We start from the raw sequence: 23,735 nt of genomic DNA on the forward strand, positions 1-23,735 counted from the left end.
CGGTGTGGGACGTCACACTAAATCGCATCAGCCACGACTGAGTTACGCTGCAGCATGCAAATCAGGGCTTAAAAGAGGTCAGCGAGAAGCTGGACGCAGGACAAGCACAGGAAATACTGCAGCTAGAGCTGTTGCTCTTCCCTGGGATTTCACACAGTTACAGCAGCTGAGAAATCCCTTCCTGCCCCACAGACAGACAGGGCCCAGCTGTATCCCACCACAGCACTGCTTTGCCCTGGGAGCTCCTGCAGATGGCTGGAGTCAGTTCTCTCCTGGAATAGGTTTGGCACGGTGCTGGTCCACGTGGGATGTTTGTTGCTGCCTGTTGAGGCATCTCCACTGTGAGCCCATGCATCCTGCAGTGATGCGGAGGTTGTGTTTCACACTCCCTGTCCATGTTCAGTGACCCAGCTGCATTGGACGGTCCATAAGGGTCTGAGCAAGAGCAGCACAGAGAATAGGATTCATACTGGTCTGACTGCAAACACAGGGCTCAAGCACTGCATATCAGCCAGAAGCAGACAGGATAAAACAGTGCAGGAGAATTCCAGCAATACACAGGGAGGCAGCTCAGGGAGTGCTCTTCTGGGGCACAGGCACCCACAGAACCATTCATTTCCTTCTGGGAGGCACTGCCAGCAGTGTGCTGATGTGCCCTGACCTGATCAACAGCTGCTCTGCAGGAAGGAACCCAGGATGGACCTGAATATGGGCTCCCTGGCATGCAGTGATGGGGACGGCAACAGGGCTGGAGTACGGGATGCTCCTGTCCCACCAGCAGACCCAGATCATCATATGCATTACCACGTGTCCCTACCCACGCCTCACTCTGACCCTGCCACCTAGGAACAGGGGGTGTTCTGGGTCCTGTCTGGAGGCAAAGATGAGGTACACTCTGAATAAGAAGCAAATCTAGATCCTGTGTTCATGTAAGCTGTTCAAGCAGGAGGCAGCCAATTTTAACAACAATCCAGTCTTAAGATGCTGATCTGGCTCCAGCCCAAGTCTTTGTACTAAGCTCCTTGACATCCTGTTTAGAAAAGCATTATTAAAATCTAATTGCTTCATGCATATATTGCTGTTTTAATTAGAACAGAAGCAGGAGAGAGAGATGGGAGCAGTAATCAATCTCTCTGATACTAATACATTTTTGAAGAAGGAACTGGCCATGGGAAAAGCCAATCTAACATCACCGGAGGAAACCAGAGAGAGATATTCCTACTGATTGTCCACTTTGCCAACAGCACAGTCTCAGTGCGGCCAGGGGTGGCCTCCCTAAAGTGCTCTTTGCTTCGAGACACTGACTGGGATGCTGCACCTGAATTAATTTTATACGTTTGCTGCTGTGTCTCTGTTGTACCAAAATGTAATTACTTCAGAGCCATAGACCAGTTAAACTCATCTGCTCAGCTGGCTGCTGAAACTAATGGGCACTCTTTGCAACAAAGTAGTGCAAAATAGAGGCACGCTGGAAAGCAAATTATGAGGAAGTCATCAAGGTCCTTAAGGCAAGCACCTCCCAAAGTAATCTCTCCACTGCTGAGCAAGTCCCATGGGTACCAAAGATGGAATAAGGTTAACCAGCAGCTGGCAGTTTCAGCAAAACAGTGGCCAAGATGGCAAAATAAATTACCTGACAAATAATTGCAGATGTAAGGACTAGAGGGGATCTGTTGACAGAGGTTAACTGACATTGATGCATGTCCTTAACCCTAAGTGGATGTGTCCACTACAGAAAATTCTTCAACTAAAGGGGTGTCAAGCACTGGAAGAAGCTGCCCAGGGAAGCTGTGGTGTCATCAACGCTGGAGGTATTTAAAAGATGTGTAGACATGGCACTCAGGGACATGGTTTAGTGGTGGGCTTGGCAGTGCTGGGTTAACAGCTGGAACAGTGACACAAAGCCAGTCACTTTCACAGTGAGGCTTTCAATGACACACAAATAGTGTCATTGAAAGCCTCAAAACACCAGCAAACATGGCCTGATCCTTGCCTCACTCTTTGTGTTGCTGGAGCTGGGACAGAGGCAATGGTTGAGGTAATGCTGCCAGGCAAACAGCCACCATTCCCCCTGGGGGCCCTTGGAGGAGGTATCTCCTCGATGCAGATGGCAGAAATCTTGTCACATTTGGACACTTCTGTCTGCAGATTCCAATGGCATAGTCAGATTATCATCTCAGGAGGGGTCACTTCTTCCCTTCTGTTTCCATTTCTGTCACTTCTGGCTCTTCTGTTTCCATTCTGACCTGAGCCCAGGCAATGACTTCTGGTATTGCCCTGGTGTGAGGAAATCCCTGAAACTCAGATGTGTCATCAGGCTGCAGGTCTGGGGGAAACTAGTAAGGACTGAACAAGAACCTGGTGATGTTTTGAGAGTCCTGAACATGACAGCCAGAGTTACTCTTCACCATCACAAAGGAGATGCCTAAACTTGCCTAGAGGAGTGGTGGAAGCAATTGCTTTGTAGAAATAATGTTGCCTCAACCCCCTATATCCCACTGCTTTCCCATGAAACAGTTAACCCTGTGGATCCTGCATGTAAAGTGCTGAGAGATGCAGACATCACAAATGCCGAGGCATGGTGGTTTCTCCAGGCCCTTTGCTGATCCAGCTCTTCCCCTCTCTGTGAGGGAATAGTCACCATCATTTGAGAGCTGGGTGAGACACAGCCCAGCAGGGGATGAGCCCATTACAGTGCTGCATGCCTGGCATCAAGAACAATCCTGGAAAGAGATGTTTTCACAGCTGGCAACCAAGCAGGAAACAAAAGGAAGACAGAAATGAGGCACTTGTGCTCAGAAAATTAAATCCAAATTACAGTAATTATACTTTCATTAACACCCTATTTGCCATAAAGATGCATAACATCCTTAGGTGAGAGATGCAACTGTCCTGAAGGTGAGAAGAAGGTAACTGGAGAAAGAGTACCAGCCTCTCCCTAGCTTGTAAAATCCTTAAAAAGTCTGGATCATCATGAATGGTTGTTTGTAATCTAACTTCCCCAGCAACCACCTGTAAATGAGTCAGCAATCCAGCAAGAGCAGCAGAGAACCCATAACAGAGCTGATTTATTTCAGCAATCCATGATTTAACCATAAAGAAAGGCATTGTTTTCTATATGACAATCTGGGGCTTCATGCTGTTGTGATGTACATAACATGAGACAAATTCTCACCTCACTCCCTGATGAAATCACATCCTGTTGGAGGCATGGGATCACTGACTAAATTGGGCTCATTAGCATAATTCTGAGTCCTTGGACCACAGAAACTTAATTCGGGTTCTGCACCTGAGCAGAATCAAGCACAGTGGAGACCAGCCCTGGCAGACATTGTTGGTACTTTCTTGATCACTTCCTTGATTTCAGTCCATTTCCCCACGTGGAGATTTGGTACAAAGCCTTTCAAAGTGCTTGTGACCTCCATGCCACCAGGTCCTCTCAAGACTTTGTAAGTGGACTCTGCTAGATCAGCTGAGGAATGAGTAACAAATTTGAAATGCCAGTGAGGACACCAACCCACCCTCCCAAATAAATCTGCAGACTGCTCTGAGATTTCATCCCAGTTGTTTCACTGGTAACTGCTCTTTTGGGGTGATTTTTCAGCTGGTTACTCTTCCTGCTTCTGGCATAACTTCTGCACTCTCCTGGTTTAGCTCAGATGTGCACTTGCCATTTGGCTTGGCACCAGAAGACATGAACAGAATCACAGAAGGTTCCCTCAGGAGGGACAGGTAAAGCCAAGGATGGCTACAGAGGCTGAGGGTGAGAACACCACTCAGCCCCTGTATAATCTATGGTGTAAGAGCACCTGTCAGTCTAGTAAGCAGCCCAAGTGTTTGCTACTTCCTGTCATACAATAGATAAGAGCTTCAGCAGATTTTCTGAAGAAGGCTGCAACACAGGCAGGCAGTTCCAAGCCAGAAGGTGCTAATTAAGAAACACTAGGTGAGTGTTAATGAAAGAAATTTTGAGAGGTGAGAGAAAGCAAAGAGGATGAACCCTTCTCACCTCCTGTCCCTGGTCCTGTGTGCCATGTTCTTCGTCACTGAAAAAAAGGGAAAGAGCTTTCTAGGAAGGAAAGAAATAAGAAAAGTAGATGACAGGTCTGCTGGATCAGTGTGTCTGTTCTCTGCCCTGGTGATGAAAAACAGGCTACAAAAGGTCTTCATTTTCAGCTAATGGTTTCACCTACAGGAAGAGAGGCAGAAGGTAGTTTAAGGGGTGAAACTGAGGTGTCGATAAACCAGACTGAGGCCAGCAGAGACTAGCAAGACTGTTGATGTCTGGAGGATTTGCACTGAACAGATACTAAGAGTGCTGGACTTGTTCAGCCTATAGAAGACATAGTTCTGGGTGACCTAACAGGCACCTACCTGCACCCAAGTGGAGGATATTAAGAAGTCAAAAATGGACTCTCTGTAGGAGTGCACAGCAGGAGAATGAGTCATAACAGCCATAAACTGAAACAGGGAAGGATTCAACATGACATAAGAAAGTTTTTCTCCACTGTGATAGTTAGTCATTGGAACAAGACTCCAGAGTGGCTGTGAGATCTCCAGCCTTGGAGTTTTTAAGAGAAGCTCAAGCCCTGAGCAACCTTGTCTGATCTCAGGGCTGTACTCGCTCTGAGCTGGAGGCTGAACTAGAGATATCCCAACATCACCTCCAGCCTGAACATGCCTGTGGCTCTACAATCCCAGAATGTTCTTCATCACCAAGTGTACACTGGTGGATGAGTTTTGCAGCTCTACCCTACTCTGCTGCTATGCTCTTATTGCAGACAGCATTTCTAAGCAAATGTCCTCTTAAACCTTATATTGCTCATAATGCCAGGAGCAGTGCAGAGCAATACAGCCATCAACTGGGCAATTCCCAGCCCCTGGAGAAGAACACAGGCACAGAGAGGACCAGTTCTCCAGCACCCTCCTCCCAGGGTATCTAGATGCTGTGGAAGCTACACAGACCAATTTGAATGTTGGTGTCAAAGGGGTAAAGAGAGGAAGAAGGTCCCTCAGTGAAAAATGACAACCAGGAGCACTGGAGAAAACCCATGGAGAACAGAAGCCTGAGGCAGATAGTGATAGGACCAAGGAGGAAGCTGGACTAGGAGCCTGTGAGAACTGGCACCACGGGGATGAGAAAGTGGGGATTGTTTCCCCGTGCCTACCCACAAGTGGAAAAGCTGACATAAGAGGGGAACATACATAATCCGAGACATGTAGGACAAGTATATGTTTTCCCACTATGCTTGTATCAATGGCAGGAAAGGGATAACATGGGCTTAGTGTCAATAAATTCCCACTGGTTTTGTTGCTGAGTGCTTGCAGTTTGATCGTTTAACACACAGGCTGAAAACCAAACCATAATCAACATGACTGAGGAGTTCAGGAGCCTGTAAATCTCTTCACATGCAGGTATGTGGCCTGTTCTGAGCTGTTATTACCTCTTTGTAAAAGCTGTGAATCTCTCTCTGTAATGCTGCCTGACAATTCCCCTATCATTTCAATAAGATCAAAAAGTGGAAGTAGATTTAATATATTTTTAAACCCAGAAATAACCATAATGATTCACACAGTTTCAGTCAGTCCTGAACACAACAATGACTCCTCCTGGAGCTAAAACAGAGCTTTCACTAAAAGGCAAAGTGTTTTGACCTGAAGGTGTTTGAGGGATAAAGACAAGGTAGTGCCATGCTAAATACGTATGCTCAAGTCCTTGTTTAATTTGGTCAGCTGCCAAATCCCATTATATCTCTGTCTGGTAATTTTAAGGAGCTTTCCTCCATTGCAAATCCCTCCCCATGCAGGTGCCTTTAGGATGAGATCAAGTTATATTTTGTTAAAATATATTTAATTATTATATAGAATTGTATTATATATTATATACTATATATTACATGATCTATGGTCTATGATCTATGATCTATGCATAGAATATAATTGTATTACATATATAATCTTAGATTACAAATTTTAAATTATAAGTTATAAAGCTTAATTTACTTTCAAGGTCCTCAAAACCTTCTTGAAATCATGTTTCCTAGGCCTTAGGTCAACCATCTTGGTCTTTCAAGACTTGCTTTCCATTTTTTTGTCAATCAGTCAATCAATCACCTCCACTGCAGAGTCAACCCTGGATGTGTGCAGAGACCCCTTCCTAGTTACATTTAAAGTTCTGCTGGTCTCAGCTCTCTTTAAGTGAATCCATGCAGGTGTTTTGTAGTGCTGCCTTTTTTAAGCAGGGTGTTTATTTTCCAGAGAAAGTCCATGTTCAACCATTCTTTCGGACATAAGTAGTATCTTGACAAAGGTTTACCACAGGTCTGAGCCAAACAGCAATTACCAAGTCACGGCTGAAAGCCCATGGAGTATCAAGTGTATAAGGGGCTGTGATGGTGATGAAGAGATCTCATGTTGATAGACAAGCAATTCTGTCTGAAGCAGGGGAAACAGGTCAATCGCAATGTTTAAGTTTCCTCTAGGTCCTTCAACCACACCACATAATGTGTGACATTTCTGCAGCACCTCTCATGCCAATCCAGACAAGCCTTTCAAAAACCTGGGGTTACTCACTGACAGGGAGAGGCAGGGACAAGGAGCACTCAGGGGGGTCACTAAAGCCTGCAGAAACCCAAAAGCACAGGCTGTGAAGTACAGCCACAAAGGCTGTACCTCTCCAGTGAACCCCTGCCCGTGACTTCAAGCCAGGTAAGGGACAGGGATAGAGAGGAGGGGAGGTACCAATTGCCAAGTCTTGGGGTAACCTCTGTTCAGCCTGGCACCACAACTGAGTATTTCGGAGATACGGGAACTGAGGGCTGGAGCTCTCTCTGCCAAGCCATCTCTCTTTCTTCCTTTGCAGGCAGGCAGTGGTGGTGCCCCACTTACTTACTGCTTCTCTAAGTCAGAGCTCAGACTAACCTTGACTCGAAATGCAGGTCTGACTGATTGCAGAGACTTTGCCTACCACACCAGCGTCTGAAAAATCATGGCTGGCAGCACATCCCTGGCTATGAGCAGGGTAAAAGCACTCTGAAGAATGAAATTTCCCCACACAGCAAGGTGCAATCAACTTGGAGTTTTTCCTGTCACTGCAGACGGGATCACAGATCCTTCTGCAAGTCTTCATACCCTACAGCCAGTCAGGATTTCCATACTTGGTCACTGCACTTCAGGCTCAAGCTACCCCAGGCTCTCCCTGTTACAGAAGCAGGACCCACATTCCTCTCTTTTGCTGGTGCTTTAGGCTGGAAAACCCCATGAGGTTGAACTGAGCAAGACAGGACCTCCACAGCCCTGCTTTTGGCCTCGTGGCAGCAGACGAGAAGAGGTTTCTCAGGGTAGGTTTCCCTTTCACTTGTGCAGCCTAACTTTTTCAGTCCCCAGTTTGCAGGAGCCATTTGGGCTGCAGGGCTTTTACTGCACAGCTTTTAAAGCACAGCTTTTCTTCTTGAACAAGCAGTTCTAATTGAAACCAAATCCATCAGCCTTTTGCTCAGCTCTATTACAAACTCAAACCGAGAGGCAAAGCCTGGCATGATTTTTTTTTTTCATTGACATGAAATGCACAAAATTATCAATTTCCTGAACTCCCACTGGATGTCCATCGGTTGGCCAGGCCAGATAAAAATGAGAGCCTTGGAGCTCATTTCTCTCACTTAGCAGGTTCCCTCAGTGCAGATCAAAGCAGGAGGCCTAATCCTGGAGAGGGATGAGCATCCTCCAGTCTCACAACTGCACTTGCAAAGTAGTTTCTGGTCATTTTGGTGTCTGTTTTGGAGTCTGACTTCTGACAGCAAGTCTACATAATCATCAAAAAGTCAGACAAGGCAAAAAAACAAGAAAGCAGTAACCGAACAGTGCTGATATTCATGCTTCCTCCTGTGCTTCTGGGAAGGATCCTTTCCTCTTTCCTGCAATCCCAAATCCTCAGGATGTCAGAGCCAACACCAGCAACCAAGTGGGGAGATTTCTGGTCTAGATGAGCAGGGTTAGTGTGTATCCAGACACACGGGTTTACAGGGAAAGGCAGTGACTTTTATTAACCCAAATAATACATAGCTGGAGAATAAAATACCAGCTATAGGGCATATGCACTTCTCTTTTCTTCCGGAGCATAAGTATTTGCTTAATAAAAGGTGCTATCTGTGACCACAGACTTTGACTTGATTACTGTATTTGAGACCATCCTGACCACAACACTCCGAGCCCCCTGGGAAGGGCAGCAGTTACCAAACCTGATCAACTTAACAGCCTTAATCTGATACATTTCCTGGGGAAATTTCAGGGGATGACAGGGATCAGGAAGCTGAAAAAGGTAAATGCAGCAACTACTCAGAAGACATTCAGTTTAATCTCACTTTTCAGAAGATGAATGGAACAAGTCAACAACCTGTAAGCACCTGAAATGCATCATAACTAACGCGAATTTGCACCAAAGAAGTCATGCTGCACCAATCTGATTTCTTTTTGCAACAGTACAATACACCTTGTGGACGGGAAAGGCACAGAAGTCATTAACCATGACTTTGAGAAGACTTTGCCATTGTCTCCCTTGATATTCTGATCCTGAAGTGACACAACAGATCTACATAAAGTGAGTAGAAACTGGTAAGACCCAGCTGACTAGTTGTACCCAGGGCTGTCAGCACTGAGTTGTGTGTAACTCTCACAGCTCCGTGGTCTGGAGGGGATTTGGTCAGATTTTCTGCTAGTGTTTGGACATTGGGACAGACAGGCAGACTGCAGGTGTCCAGGAAGACAGGACTGGAATTTGAAATTACTTTGCTGGACCAGAGATGTGATCTGGAAAACCTGCATGTGAATTAACAAGGACAAATGCGAGATAATGCAAGATATTGAGAGTGAGCAGGGACAGTCCCCAGCACAAACACGGGATTGTGGGGAGGGAGTGTTTTGCCATCAGGGTTGGAGTTAGAGAGATAATCACCTGGAGGGGACCTGGCACTCCTGTGCAGCAGTGAAACAGTCAGCTCTGCCACTGCTGAGGAACGGGAGTGTCATGGGCAGGCATGTGAAAGGATCTCTTTATGGGCAGCACCCACAGGACATGGTGCAGCAAGGGCACAGTTCATGGAAGTTGGTCTGGGGGATAACAAAAAGATTTCAGCCCAACAGGTGGGAGGTGCGAAAACACAACATTGCCCTGGCAGAACAGGTCTCTGCACTGACCAGGCCCCGTGAGGGGTGAGGAGCCCAGGTACACCCTAGATTGAGAGCAGTGGGATCACCAGCAGCTCCCTGGTGAGATATAGAAGCAGAGGAGACCAGGGGATGTTTGTCCTAAGACGGCCTCACACAGTTGGTGCCTGGCATCCCATCTCAGAAAATCAGTCAGTGAACTGGGGCGTAACAGTTTCCCTCCAGGAGAACCTCAGAGCTGCTTTGATTGCAGCCGTCACTGCATCTCGCACAGCCAGCGGGACTGTAAGTCGGACCCTCTTCTCCTCTGCTTCACAGGGCTCTTCCTTTTCTCCACGGAATAAAAATAATCCCCTTGCATCAGTTCCATCACAGTGAGCAGTGAGCCATTTTATTCACTGGCGATCCCTTCCCTTCTCTCATTTAAGCAATTCTGCATTGAGCCCATCAAATTAATTTGTGCAAGGGACATTTATTTGCCCTGCTTGCAGGCGCAGGTGTCTCCCTTTGTTTTCTTGTGGAGGAGGCTGGTAGGTGGCACAAACATGAGCTGGGGAGAGGCTCAATGGTTTCAATCAGAGCGTGTAGGGGCATGAAGATCTTCAGAGGGATGCACCCAGAGTCACCCAGATTCACAAAACCTACAGGTGAAATCTGCAAGTGAAGGGCTTTTTACAGCAATGCATTTGGGATGTGTTTTACAATGGCACAGACACAATTTCCCAGGCAAGGAGCTGCCCTCTGTGTCTCCACAGGCAGCCTCAGCCCTTTCCAGCACAGGCTCGCTGTTGGGGAAGATTGTGTCAGATTCTGGCAGAGGCTCAGGAGGAGTTACAGGAATGTGCCAAAAATCAAGCTGTTCCTTTGGCCCTCATAGCTGCATTTCTTCCTGTTCCATGTCATGACAAATTTCCTGCATTTGTCACTGCAGCAAATACCACCAGGCTCTGCAATCAGGGACACTGCCCCAGAGTGCTCAGTCGATGCCCAGGGACAAGGTATCATAGAATCATAGAACCTTAAGGGGTTGGAATGGACCTTAAAGATCGTCCAGTCCCAACCTTCAGCCCGCCATGGGCAGGGACACATCCCACTAGACCAGGTTGCTCAAGGCCTTATCCAACCTGGCTTTGAACACTGCCAGGGTTGTGGCATCCATGGTCTCCCTGGGCAACCTGTCCTGGGGTCTAACCAACCTCACAGTAAAAAATTTCTTCCTAATATCTAATCGAAATTTCCCCTCTCAGTTCGTATCCATTATTCCTTGCAGAGCTTGAAGAAGAGTAAGAACCCATCTTCTCCCAGCTGTGGGGCATTACTAGGTTCTGTGAGGTGAGGCAAAGCATGATGGGAATGGGTCTTGCACATGAAGACCAGTGTCCTGTTCTCCATCCCTGCTGAGTGAATTCTCAGGTGCTCAGAACACTGCATGACCATGAGCTTGGGAGAATTAGCTACATTTCTCCAACTTAACTGCGTGAGCAGTGGATGCCATTACAAATAGAGAGGCCAAACCTACAGCTGTGGAGGTACAGACCCAACAAGGAGCTGCTGACCTACATTCCAGAGTTTTGTGTGCTTTTCTGGCCAGGTCACCCATGGGATGCCTGCTGCTCTCACCCATTTACTCATACCACTGCCACCTCCTCCCTCTGCCCCTGCTCCACTTCCTAGTTTTCTTCAGTTTTTCAGTGACCTGGCTCGGCTTGAAATCTTGGGCTTGATAGTCTGTGATATCCAAATGTCAGGCAGGATGCAGGAGAGCCTTCCAGGATCTGGGCCCTGGTGGGACAAGGCTGTCCATCACTGCGCCCCAGCTGCAGCTCCTCTCCTAAGGTATGACTGTATTGGATGTATCCCAAAAGCACTCAGCAGGAGGGAAGCACAGAGAAGAGGTTGTAGGAGAGTAGATCCAGGGCATCTATGGACAACTGTCACTTGGCCACTGTGGTTCCAAGGGAGATGGGAGTCCTCATCCTACTCAACATGAAGGGGAGCTGCATCTCATCCAAGGACACGCAGAGGCCAGGACCATGGCTAGGTCTCCCAGGCACCACGCACTGCTTTGTCCCTTATCCTCATGACAAGCCATCACCTTGTCCTTCAAACGCACCCCGTGGCTCAGGGGCTGAGCTAACAAGCTTTCCTCCTTCATTCCCCTGTGCAGAGCCAGTGCTCAGGAATAGCTGCACTCCTGAGAGCTGCTTGGGGCTGTGTGGCGTAAAATCAGCTCATCCTCAGATGATCTGGAGGATAAACACACACATTACCTCCTTCGTCAGGCCACTCTAATCAGGTCTGGCAGAGGGGCTGAGCACTGAATTGTCTCTGCAGGGCAGGCTGCAGGCTGGTCATCCTGCACTCACACCCAGCCATTGCTGGAAGAATGAGAGCCTCCCAAAAAGCCTCCATTGCTGTCTTTGCCAAAGGCATGCTTAGAAAACAGCTTGTTCCCCTAGGGGTCCCTCTGCCTTTGTACTGGGGCTGTTACTCAGGCAAAGAACTGGTGATTTCTCAGGATTCCCCAATTTCCTGGATGGGATTTAAGTCATCTGCATAGAAACAAACACACAGAGGACAGATAAATAAACAGGAAGGATAGGTGAGCCAAGCAGATCCTGTGAGGCTGAGCAGTGCCTCACTTGCCTTAAGACTGTGCTGTGCTTTCTGCCAAGGCACCGAAGAAAGCTGATGCTCTGGCTCAAAGAGGAATTGTGCAAGCTGAACAGGCATATTCAGGCAATCACAGATCTAACCAAAATGAAAGTCCTTTGAAAACATCAGGCAAGGCTCCTTCTCATGCACTAGGCATTTCCCAGGACAGCGATGGGCTGCAGGCTGCAGAGGAGCAAAGTCCAGACTGCTGGGACTTGGGGAGCTCTAGCATCGCAGACACCAAAGAACAGACACAATCTGTGCACAAAGGAAGAGGATGCAAAGCCTGCAGATAAAACAGTATTTGTAGCAACATAACAGTACCAATGTGGAGAAATACAAGGGAAGGCGTAAATAAGGCACAACTAGAATCCAATTTTGCTCGGCCAAATTTACTGAGGACAGCAAATCCAAGGACACACCAGATTTATGCCTAGGAAATCTTGACTATTATTGATCACAAAACCAAATCCTCCTAGCATTTTTCTCCAAACCACTAGTATTGCAAAACAGAGCAGTCTCACATCACTTTCAAACACTGGCAACCTTTTTATTACACAGACCTTCAAAGACAAAACTAGAAAGTCAAAGCCAGCCCTCTTGGCTTACTCAGTATCCCCTTGACGGCACACAGCACCTCACAGAATGAGACTTGCACTCCAGAAATTATTCATAAGTACTATGGATTTTTTGTAAAATGGGACCTTTTCTTGCTTCAGCTACCAGTGTTTCCATTTAACGTGCTAAACACATTTCACCCTGACCTCTGGGAATTGACTCCAGCTTAAAATAACGTGTAAATACGCTGATGTTGTCTCTCCAACAACTGCCAAACACAGCAGCCACAGAAAGGGACATTACATAACAAAAAATCGTTGAAGATGTGGCCAGGAACAGTAAAAGGAAGAAAAACTCCAGCTCTTGACCTTGAGGTTCAACAATGCTTCCGCTACATGGAGCTGTCTTCTCCCTTCACATACTTTGATGCAACCCAAAAGTTATTTCACCAAAATCAAAGAGTATTCAAGTCCTGTCAATCTACCCCTGCTTGTTTGGGTTAGCTCCCCAAATAGGGGGAGTAGTTAGGGCTGCCACACTCTGTTCAAGATCCAGACTCCTTTGTAATTGTGGTGCAACACCCTTGGATACCTGGATTTGTGCACAGTGGCTATGCCCAGGGTGACCAGGTAAATACCGAAAGGCTTCCGTTTTGCCCAGGAACTGTAACCTGCTGGCACATGGACCATCTCATTCCCAAGTAACAGCTTTCCAGGCTTAAACAGTACCTTCATTTTATTTCAGGCTATGCTAGACTGGGAGGAACCTGATGTGGAACAGTGGAGGAGGAAGAGATCCTATGGGGCCACAAAGGTCTTCCTGCTAATGGCTTTCCTAGCACAGTGGGAGGGCAGGAAATCATGGAGAGGAACGAAAAGGCAGAAGGGGCATGGGAGTTGCTTTTGCCAGTATTCCCTTTGGTGGTTGTTGATTTATAATTATGAGTCACAGGTCTGTGTAGCAAAACAGCCGCAGGCTATAAGCAGTGCTGCTCACACCCCAACAAGCTCCACACCAGTGGCAGGCCTCTTGCTGGGACTTACACACCCCGAACCCAGAGACTGTCAGAGCAACCACCTCCAGCCCCTCCTGCTCCAAGGCAGACATGTGTCTGTACACGTGTCTCCAACCTACTCTTCTTGAAGGCCTCCAGCACTGGGTTTCCTTCTTGCACCAAAGAGTAAACACCAGTGCATATATCCTTACATGGCCTACAGAAGTGGCACAGAAAGCTGTGAACAGTCAGGGACAGGGTTTCACAAGTCCCTGGATGTACCCCATGTACCTCAGCTCTCCCCCTAACAGTACAGAGCAGCTACTTGCAACTAGACTAAATAACAGGGAGGGGCTGAAAAGAAATCAAAAAGCTTTTGCAAATTTTGGAGGAGGCCATCAAGCTGCAGGTCAGTTTTTATGAGACCCAAGCTCATTTGTGTGTGCCTCCTTATCCAGAGGCCAAGCTGACTCTGGAGGAGGCAATCCTCATGAAGGCAGGGCACAGCAGCACACCAAATTCCTCCAGCACTGCTTGTGCTTTGTGCTTCTGGGTCACTGAGCAATTAGCCAGTTCTGAAGAGACACGGAGAAAATCGGCCACTGCTGGAGCAGCACAGAAGGCATTGAGAGAGAAGCATTTGCATGAAAGCAGAGGGACTAGGAATTACACCACTAAAAGAACAAAACTTGACCTGTTTGGAGAGGAGACAGAAGTGCTTTTCTCTCAGACAGAATGGAAGCTGTTGAGACAGAAAATTTAGAGACAAAATATACTTCCCTCAGTATTAAGCTGCTCACCAGCCTAGGACTGACATGACCTTGAAGAACGTATCTAATCCATAGCTTCCTTCCTTAAATACAGTCACATGTGCAGATGGACTGTACATGTTGGGACAGAAGGAGGGAGTTCAAGTTTATATTTCTGTATTTACATGCTGGTTGGTTGATCCTGCCAGGAAAATTAATCCACAAACACCAGAGGTTTATGTCCAAAAGGGAGACAGAGGAGTCCTGTTACTTTATTCAAATAAAGGGAGAGGCCATGGGGCATTCCCCTGGGGTCTCACAGCCTCCTTTTTATCCTAATTTCCTGGCCACATTTCCCTCTCTCTTTCCCCATTGGCCGAGGTCCTTGAGAGGTACAGACTTCCCAAATCACTTCATACAGACCCCTTCTAATGTATACTGCCCTTTTTCTTTTCCTATGGTATTTATGGCTGCCCCCTTTGCTTCTTTCCCATCTCAGTATCTATCTTTACCTATCAGCAGACCCACAGTTTGTTTGTAAAGACAAATCTATCTCATTCCTTTCAATCCCTTACACTTCCTGCAGGTAAAGAAAACACCGAGAACAGAAACAATCTCCTGATCCTTAACTTCTTCAAATTTCTCCCTGTCATCCTAGGTGATAACAACACAAGGCTACAGAGCAGTTCATGATCGAGCATCCCAGTCTCTGTTCACAGTGTTCCAGTCTAGTACCTGCTCTGGACGTGAGCTGCATCTCACTGAAACTGGGGACAGGCATGAAACCAGGGCCCCTTCCTGAGAGCACTTGTGTGCAGGGGGTGCTGCTGGGGAGTGTGAAGGACGAAGAAACCTCAAGCCCCACAAGATCTCTGTGCTGGGATACAGCGCTGGGGAGGGGGATAGATTGAAGAGAAGATGTCAGCCACTCTCCTATTGTCTCCTTTAAACTTTGGACACTTCCACAAAGCTTCCCCAAATCCCTTTTCCTCTTTCATCTCCTTAAAACCCCAACATCCTCCCGTGGTCTATCACAGTCCCCAAATCCCTCCCAGACCCCACCATCAGCTCTGGCCAAAAAAGCCACAGTGCTTCAGGAAGCAAAACTCAATGCTCCTTCCTTGGCTGAACAGTCTTGGGCTGGATCTGGCCAAGGGCAAAATCATCAAAGCTGCAAAGATGCAGGGTGTCACGAAGTCCAGAGATTACACTGGTGGTGTGATAAGGCATGGAGAGTGCATAGCAGCATGTGCACATGGACGTGAAGGCTCAGACTCAGCCCATGCCCCTCGCTTGTCCCCACATTTTAAGCTGCTCACAGGTACACAGCATTGGACCCAGAGGTGTGCGCCAGCAGCTCCTGAACATGAGCAGTCCTGGCACTGTGTCCTGGGGTGGGCAAGCAGCTGTGTTCCCCTTCCTACTCCACTCATGCCCAGCTAGACCCAATCAATCAGGATTTACTGCCTGGGAAGAAATTCAGTTGTTACCAAGAAACAGAAAAAGAGATGCTTTGCATGTGAAGAAACCAGTAGCAGGAACAGAGATTACCATCATAAATAATCCAAGATAAATATCCAAGACAAGCATCAGGCCAAGAAGATGTCTGCCTCCCTGGCACTCAGCCTGGGTACTGGCCAAGAAATTTGCCTTAGCCTCAGCAAATTCTGTATTGCAACCTTTCTTTCATCTGCTTTCTCTTCTATTCCTACTCTGCTCTGCTCTCCCAAAATTTCTAAAAAACACTGCACACTTTTTTTTACTATCTCCTGCTTACTTTTGGCATTGGCAGAGGTTAAGCCAGGCTACTTTAGCAGTTTTTAAAAAACAAACCAAAGCCTATGAGCAGCTACATTCTTCTGACTGTGATGACAAAATGCTTTAATTTCTTCCAACCCTCGAATGAAACCTGGAAGGCTCACTAATTAAACTGCTCTGCCCCAAACTGATTCTTCTTACAGCAATGCTTCCCTCGGGTGAACTCAACCACCAAGGTCGTTACAAATTAGAAATGATACTTTATTAGTTAAACAATTCCTGCCTGACACCCACTGCAATATTTAAAGAGCACTTGGAGTCTAAAAGTGGCTTGGATGACAGCAGAGAGACACTTGTTCCTACTGCTGCATCTTAAAATACTGCAGGCATTTCTGTCCCGCACTTCTAAACAGAAGGGCCCAAACCAGTTTCACCTCATGGAAATAAATACAGCTTGGGGCAAGGGGATCTCTTTTTCCTGCCCCAGAGACTTCAGTCTGTGCTGGTAGGGAGAGATCCAGGACTCAAATCACCATGGCACAGACACATGAACACAGGACCTCCGTGCCTTCTGTGTGCCCTTGACACACGTGCCTGATGGGTGGCAGAGACCCCGTCCCCTGCTTCCTCTCAACAACAAACTCACCTTTTTCCATGAGCCACTATGAGTTCAGGATGCCAAAACTCACAAGGAGTTTTAGGCATTTTTTAAAGATTTTACTGTGTGTCTTGGTGTAAGTCACTTCTGAAAACACTACCTGAGTGCTTTCGAGAAGTTCCCCCCTGGCATATTTGTTCTGCCAAGTGTTCATAAATGAGACTGCGCTGATGCAGCTGACAGCAAAACTCAGAGTAGTAAATAACACTTCTTAAAGATCCCCAAGTGTTTTACGAACATGAATTAATTAAGCTGCAGGCCAACCCTGCAAATTACTTGAAGAGATCTTCAACCTTCCCTCCTTGCTCAAGGACATGAAGACAGGAAGGAACCAAGGTCTGATGAAAACCCAAGCATCCTTATCTTCCCCATTTCCACTCATCCACCACACCAGCTTTAACTAACAGCCAAAATCCAATAAACTCAGAATGGCTGAAATCTCACCAGGACAATGTTAGCTCAGTCACTTTTTGTAAGCTCTATCACGCAAGCCCAGCAATAGCCAAGGAATCTACAGAACATGGAGTAGACAGCACTGTGTCTGTTTTCAGGGGAAGCATGGGGTTTGGAATGATGTGGCTATTAAGAGTTCTCTCAAAAAATTGATTAGTCTGCAAGTTTTACCCATCAAAAGCAGTTGTCCCAGCTGTGTGGGAAGGCAACCCCCTGTGACATCAGTATGAAACAGATGGCTAGGAGGACCTGGATGAGCTCCTGACTGCCCTGTCCCTTTGGCATCCTGGGTTCTGCCAGAGCTCAGCAAAAGGGGCCTTCCTGTATCCAAAGGAGCTGACAGAGCAAGATCAGGCAGCTGAGCTCACAGATGCTGGGATTGGCATGAAGGTCCCAGCCTTCAGAAGCACTAACTGTGGCTTGACCACTTGGCTGTCCAGCAGTTTTCCCCATTGGGCTCTGAGGGTACCAAGTGGCAAAGAGAACAGCCTGGGATACCTGGGTACTGAGCCAGGCATGGACTGGTTTTTCTATCTGCAAAGAGGCAGCTGGGATGTCAGGACTCCTCTGCACAGTTCTGAACCCTCTTCACTTACAAAAATCTCTGGAAGTTCTGTGACTGTCAACTCCATCCTGGGGAATCCCAGAAAAGAGGGAAAAGTTGAGTCATTTTACAGAGGAAAGCTGGTTGCACAGGGTAAGGGTGTAAAGAGCACACTGAGCTGATCTTTAGAGGAGCTTGGATCAATACTCTGGAAGTACATCTGACTTCCCACTGTGGGATTATATTCTTGCAAACATGGCTGGAGGCTTGCTGCTAAGGACACAAAGGCTGGTGCTTTCAAAGAAAGGAGATAGACAGGAGCACACACAGGATGGCATAGCCTGTTCTGACAGGGCTTGACTTCCCTCTGCTAAAACATTCTCTTCCATCAGCTAAATCTCCTCACCACTTGTTCACTTGCAGCACTGGGCAGGCTAGGCCAGGTCCATCACTTTGCCACCACACTGCATGTCATCTGTTTTAAATCCTCCTGTCTTTCAGAGATGAGCTGGCTGCAGTCAAGGAACCCACACACATAACCAGTCATGCCTGAACATCCCTCCTTCTTCTCCACATGTGCAAGAAACATTTAGTTCTGTGTTTAGTGTCCGTTCAAACCTAACCAGGCCAGCAGAAGACAGATAGTTTAATAACATCAGAGCAGCAGAGTCCATTTCCATCCCATTTATATGTTGCATGGGATGGAGTACCTTTTGGTTAACGGTCAGCAGTAAGTGATGTAGTTACTCCTAAACTCAAGTTTAAATTGCTTTGTCAACAACATGCAGTTTGCCTTTAAAGAAGGTCAGCAAAGAGAAATGACAACATTCATAACTGCATAGAGGGCTGCTGCTGGCCACCAGGAGTGGAAGGAGACATCTGAATTCACGCCTGAAGGAGGGGATGCCATCCAGAGGGACCCAGACAAGCTCGAGGAGTGGGTCCATGGAAACATCATAAAGTTCAAGGTCATGTGCAAGGTGCTGCACCTGGGTCAGGGCAACCCCCGGTATCAGCACAGGCTGGGCATGAACAGACCCAGAGCAGCCCTGCCCAGAAGGACTTGGGGGTGCTGTGGGTGAGAGGCTGGACATGCCCCGGCCATGGCACTCACAGCCCAGAGAGCCAAACGTGTCCTGGGCTGCATCCAGAGCCCCGTGGGCAGCAGGGGAGGGAGGGGATTGTGCCCCTCTGCTCCGCTCTGCTGAGACCCACCTGGAGCACTGCATCCAGCTCTGGGGTCCCAGCACAGGAGGGACAGGGACCTGCTGGAGCCAGTCCAGAGGAGAGGCTACCAAGATGATCAGAGGGATGGAGAATCCCTCTTATAAGGAAAGGCTGAAAGAGTTGGGATTGTTCAGCCTGGAAAAAAGAAAGCTGTGGCCTAATTGTGGCCTTCCAGTACCTGAAGGGAGCCTACAAGAAAGATGGAGGGGGACTTTTTACAAGACATTTAGTGACAGAACAAGGGTGAATGGCTTCAAACTGACAGAGAGTAGGTTTAGAATATATATTAGGAAAAAATTATTTACTGTGAACATGGTGAGGCACCGGCACAGGTTGTCCAGAGAACCTGTGGACGCCACATCACTTGGGAGTGTTCAAGGCCAGGCTGGATGGAGGTCTGAGCAACCTGGTGTCCCTGCCCAGGGCAGGGATTTGGAACCAGATGATCTTTAAGGTCTCTTCCAACCCAAACCATTCAGTAATTCTGGCCCACAGCACAGTATTGCTGGTCAGCCCAAAGCTGGGGTGAAGGGGAGAGCAGCCACATTTATGTGTGTGTGACCCCTCTCCACTGCTTAAGCCCTTGTGCAGGCAGGGTCCATGGCTGACACTGTGCTCACCCATGTCCAGGAAGGACTCATAAAGCAACAAGGGAACTTATCCTGAGTCAACCTAATGACAGCTCGGAGAGCTTGGGTGGTCTTGGGCTGAAATTTTGCTGGAAATTGAAAAGTGTGAAGCATATGAGAGATTCTTTTCCACAGTTTCCACAACTCAGCCCCAAACAAATTGCCATGCTACTGTTTTCTGTGCCCTGTCAGCACAGTGAAGATTCACATTTCCAGTGGCATCCAGCTGAAGGAACCTTTTAAAAATCATTCTGAAGACTCTGGAGTGACACTAGTGTGATTAGTTCCTGGCCAAAGACCCTGCCTAATACAGCAGATTAGTAGAGTATATAAAACGTTTGGGAGTACATAAATAAAAGATGACCATCTTGAGAGATTGCTTTCTTGGATCAGTTCTAAAAAGCCTGAAACTGAAAGACTCCACTTAACACAAGACAACTGGATCTAAGAATTACAAGGGCATAAGCGGGCACTGCATTTACAGGCATTCAACTCATAGCTGGATGAAGACCAGAAAGAAAATCCAGTAATAGATCCATGTAAGAGAGGTTATCATCCTTCACAACTGGCCCTCATGGATGGGTGGGAAAAAAAAACTTCACCAACCCACAGAGGCACATGTATCTCCTTGCTGTCACTTGAGACAAGGACCCCAAGTCTCCTTACATATTAAAGATACTGCTGGCTCATTCACAGGACAGCTGACACAGTGGTCAGGGGATAGGCTCTGATGCAGGAGTACAAGAAGACAGGAAGCAAGGTTTCTGTGGGAGGACTCAGGAAAGAGCTGAGGTCTCCTTTATTTGATTTCAAGAAGTTTTGCAAATAAAACCCAAAACTCAGAAAATATGTGAGTTTTGGGAAACAAATTAACATCTGCAGAGCCTCTGGACCAGAGCTTGTCTGGGACCATGGTGACAGCCGGGGACAGCAAACCCCTTTCCCACCAGTCTACACTTCTTACCAGGAGAAAACTGAGTCCTCTTGCTCAAACAGGAACAGACACAAGGATTTAACATCCCAGATATCCTACCCAAAAGGCTTGAGGTAATTGTACCTACTTTGCTAGAGAGGAGCTTTGCCAACACCATTGCATGGAAGGAGAGGGGACAGTGACAAGGCTTGAAGAGATCTGCTGTGGCTGGGGGAATGCAGCTCATTCTTACCTTGGGCATCTTGCGCAGATTGGGAGAGAGCTTCAAGCAGGTGATGAGGCCTAGTTCATCTCCAACAATGATGATAGGGTAGACAGGATTAAACTGGATGTGGGTTGCTTTATTTTTCTTCCTGGTCACCACTAGCTGGGTGCAGAGAGGTTCAAGCTTATTAACATTCAGATCAAACACATGGGCCTGGGGTAAAAAAAAAGGAAAGAACACAAAAGGAATTAATTAGGCAAGAACATCCCTCAGTGACAGAATGATGGCTGGAGAAATCAGAAAGAAAAGGTTCTGCTGAAAAAAACTTTCCAGCCACAGCGCACAATTACCATCTGCGCTCAGAGCTGTGGTCTTCTTTTAAGTAACCAGTGAGCAGAAGTCATCTGCTGCTTGTGAGTGACTGTGCCCCTCCTGCAGGGGCTCAAGGACAGAGGATCACTTCCCTGCTGTGGGTGCAAGCCTTGGCAAGGCTCCAGCTGATCTGGGCTGGAGAAGGCTCAGAGCCAGCACTACTAACCCCACAGACCTTAATCTCCCTTCTCAGTGCAAATAATGAGATAAACAGCTGTTAAATCAGAGTCTAACACAGATTGATGCCCAAAATGGGGAATGCTGTCAGAAATTCTGATTACTGCTTATTACAGAGCTCTCTAACATTTTCAGCTTAATAATAACAACAATAAAGACACAATCCAATAAGTAATAGGGAAGTGATAGAAACAGCCATAGTATGATTAGAGTGTACCCTGGGGTAATGCCAGAGAAGCACAGGACAGCTTGGTACTGGCAGCTCACTCCAGCCCAGACACTATACCTGCACACATGTCCTTCTCCCACAGCATCAGGAAAAGTGCCAGGTAAAGATTAGCCAAACAGGAAAGGTGAGGATGGAGGGAGAGAGGCCTGAGGACCCACTCAGGCAGGAGTCCCACTGGCATGGACTTCAGACCTCTGGCACAGTGACACAGACCTGCACATAGCCAGCTGCACAATAATGCACATTTCATTGTGCAGAGGAAAGAGTGGCAGTTACTTGAGAGAATGAATTAAGTTAACATTATCTCCCAATAATTGCAATTTGTTCCAGTTACTGACACAGACTGCAAAGGCTAATAAAACATGGTGTCCCTCTCTTCTCCAGGGCCGAGGTGAGCCATTTCCAGCATCCTGGATTTCCACCTGGTATCCACCATGAAGAATTTGAGCGTTATGTTTCTCTTCCCTTTTCTGTATTCAGAAAAACTAAGGAAGGGAATGCTTTATGCTAACAAGTACAGTGGGAATATAGAGGAAATTAGGACTGAACTACTTGTAAACCTCCTTCCAGCTGTGTCTTGTTTACCGGCACTTAAGAGACAAAGGAAACACGTAATTTCAACAGTATGTCATGCTGACAATTTGAATCTAGGAATTATCTGAAATCAAACAATGCTACTCTATAAAAGCTTATTCCAAAGAGTGTGGAAGGTATCAAATCTGTACATGTACTTTCCTATTACACACCAATGAGTCAGTGAATTTTATCTGAATCCATTTACAGCACAGAGCTGGGCCATGTGCAAGCACATGTCCCAGGCAGTCTCGTGAGCTGCTGCGTCTTCACAGGACTAAAAATCTAGGAATTTGGTCTGAGTGGGAGAACAAAGGTCTTACAGATGCAAAAAACAAGAAAAGGAACACTGCCTCCAGACTGAAGTAAAATAAGATGGGAAAGTTCTTAAAAAGTGGACAGGGTTGTCAAGACATATTTTGAAGAAATCCGTGACAGTACAATTCAAGGAGGGAATACAAAGCATCAGCCACAGACAAGGATTTGCAGTTTGGAGAGACCTTTCCCGGTCAGCCGAAGCATAGGTGAAAGCACAGCAGCTTTTTATCTGTTCAAAATACCAGGTGCCAGCATTACATTGTGAATCTTGACCTGACACTTGAGGTCTCACAATCCAGCAAAGGCAGCTTCAATTTCCTGCCTCTAGACATAAATCAAGGTGGCTCTTCTGGCTTGTACTTTACACCTGCTGTCTTACTTACTATCTCAGAAAAGGAACAAGCACTCTTTCAAACATATCAGTCTCTCATGAGCCACACTCATTAAAGATCTGATTTCTTGCCTTCATAGAACACACTTTTATTAATTTAGTAATCTAGGAGCCTGGGAAATGCTCACTGATTGAGTAGCACTATTTAATCTAGCAAAAAATAGAAAAGCAACAGGGAATCAGTGGCCAGGTTTCTTCTTGGCAGCCAGGTCTGCACTGCTCTCTATAGGGCTGTCAATGAACCCCCCCCACACACATCCTGCCCTGCCCTACTCTGGAGAAAGATGGCATGGCCAAAGGCTCAATGCTGGAGTGCTGAGCAACTTAAATTACTCTGGGTGAGGCTGTTTTTCAAAAATGTCATGAACAGCCCAGACAAGCACAATGCCTGGGACAAGAACTTGAAACCATCAGCAATGTGGAGAAGGTCAAAAGCAAACAAGTTTATGAATGTTCCTACTATAAAGCTCCTCTTTTATGAGCTTCTAAACAAATGGGCTTGTTTTCCTTTGCCAAGGGAATCGTGGAAAAGAACAAACTATTTCAGTTCTTCAGCTGGAAACATCAGCCTCATATCAGCTGTCAGACACACCAGATGGAGGGGTGGGACACAGGCACTAAGAAGGACTTCAGAGGCTTTGATTTAGAGACTTACAGTTACTCTTAGGAGAAAGGGAGACAAGGGTCAGAGCAGCACAGGTTTTGGTGTTTTGCTGGTAGCCTAAAAGGGGCACAAGGCTTTCCACAACACTTGAGGCAGGTTAACAGTGCTGCAAAGCAGCAGAGCTACACGCGGTCAGCACCATCTGTAGAGCTGCCTAGGGCTTTCTGCCCAAAGAATGGGAGACTGAAAACCTCCAGCTCTCCTTGGGACTCCTAGTCCCAGGGTCCCAGGGTCCCTAGAGCCCTGCTCTGCTGGCTCAGGTCTTGGAATTAAGGATTATGGAGTGGGATCCAGCTGGATCTCCCACCACAGAGACTCACTACCAACACACAGTTTTCTCTCCATCCCACTGCCATGGTGGCCCCTGCCCCAAGATCACTGCTTGCACACAGAGATGGCCTCTCAGGTCTTGCAAGCCCTCTCAGAGTGTATGACCCAGAGAAGAGCAACCATGACCCACACAGGTGCTACCCAACCCCACGTGT

The 23,735-nt window shown here is 47.1% G+C and overlaps 1 protein-coding gene across 2 annotated transcripts in view; it reads right to left on the reverse strand.

Annotated features, from left to right (window-relative positions):
- The window catches only part of DNAI1 (dynein axonemal intermediate chain 1), a 138,326-nt gene that overhangs the window by 8,946 nt on the left and 105,645 nt on the right, over positions 1-23,735 (reverse strand). For both annotated transcript variants that reach the window (XM_032096853.1, XM_032096852.1), the window contains one exon: positions 20,554-20,739. In XM_032096853.1, the coding sequence (XP_031952744.1) occupies positions 20,554-20,739 (186 nt within the window). The remainder of the gene's footprint in view (positions 1-20,553; positions 20,740-23,735) is intronic.

The sequence above is a fragment of the Corvus moneduloides genome, chromosome Z (assembly GCF_009650955.1).
Source record: "Corvus moneduloides isolate bCorMon1 chromosome Z, bCorMon1.pri, whole genome shotgun sequence".
In the NCBI taxonomy this organism is placed as follows: Eukaryota; Metazoa; Chordata; class Aves; order Passeriformes; family Corvidae; genus Corvus; species Corvus moneduloides.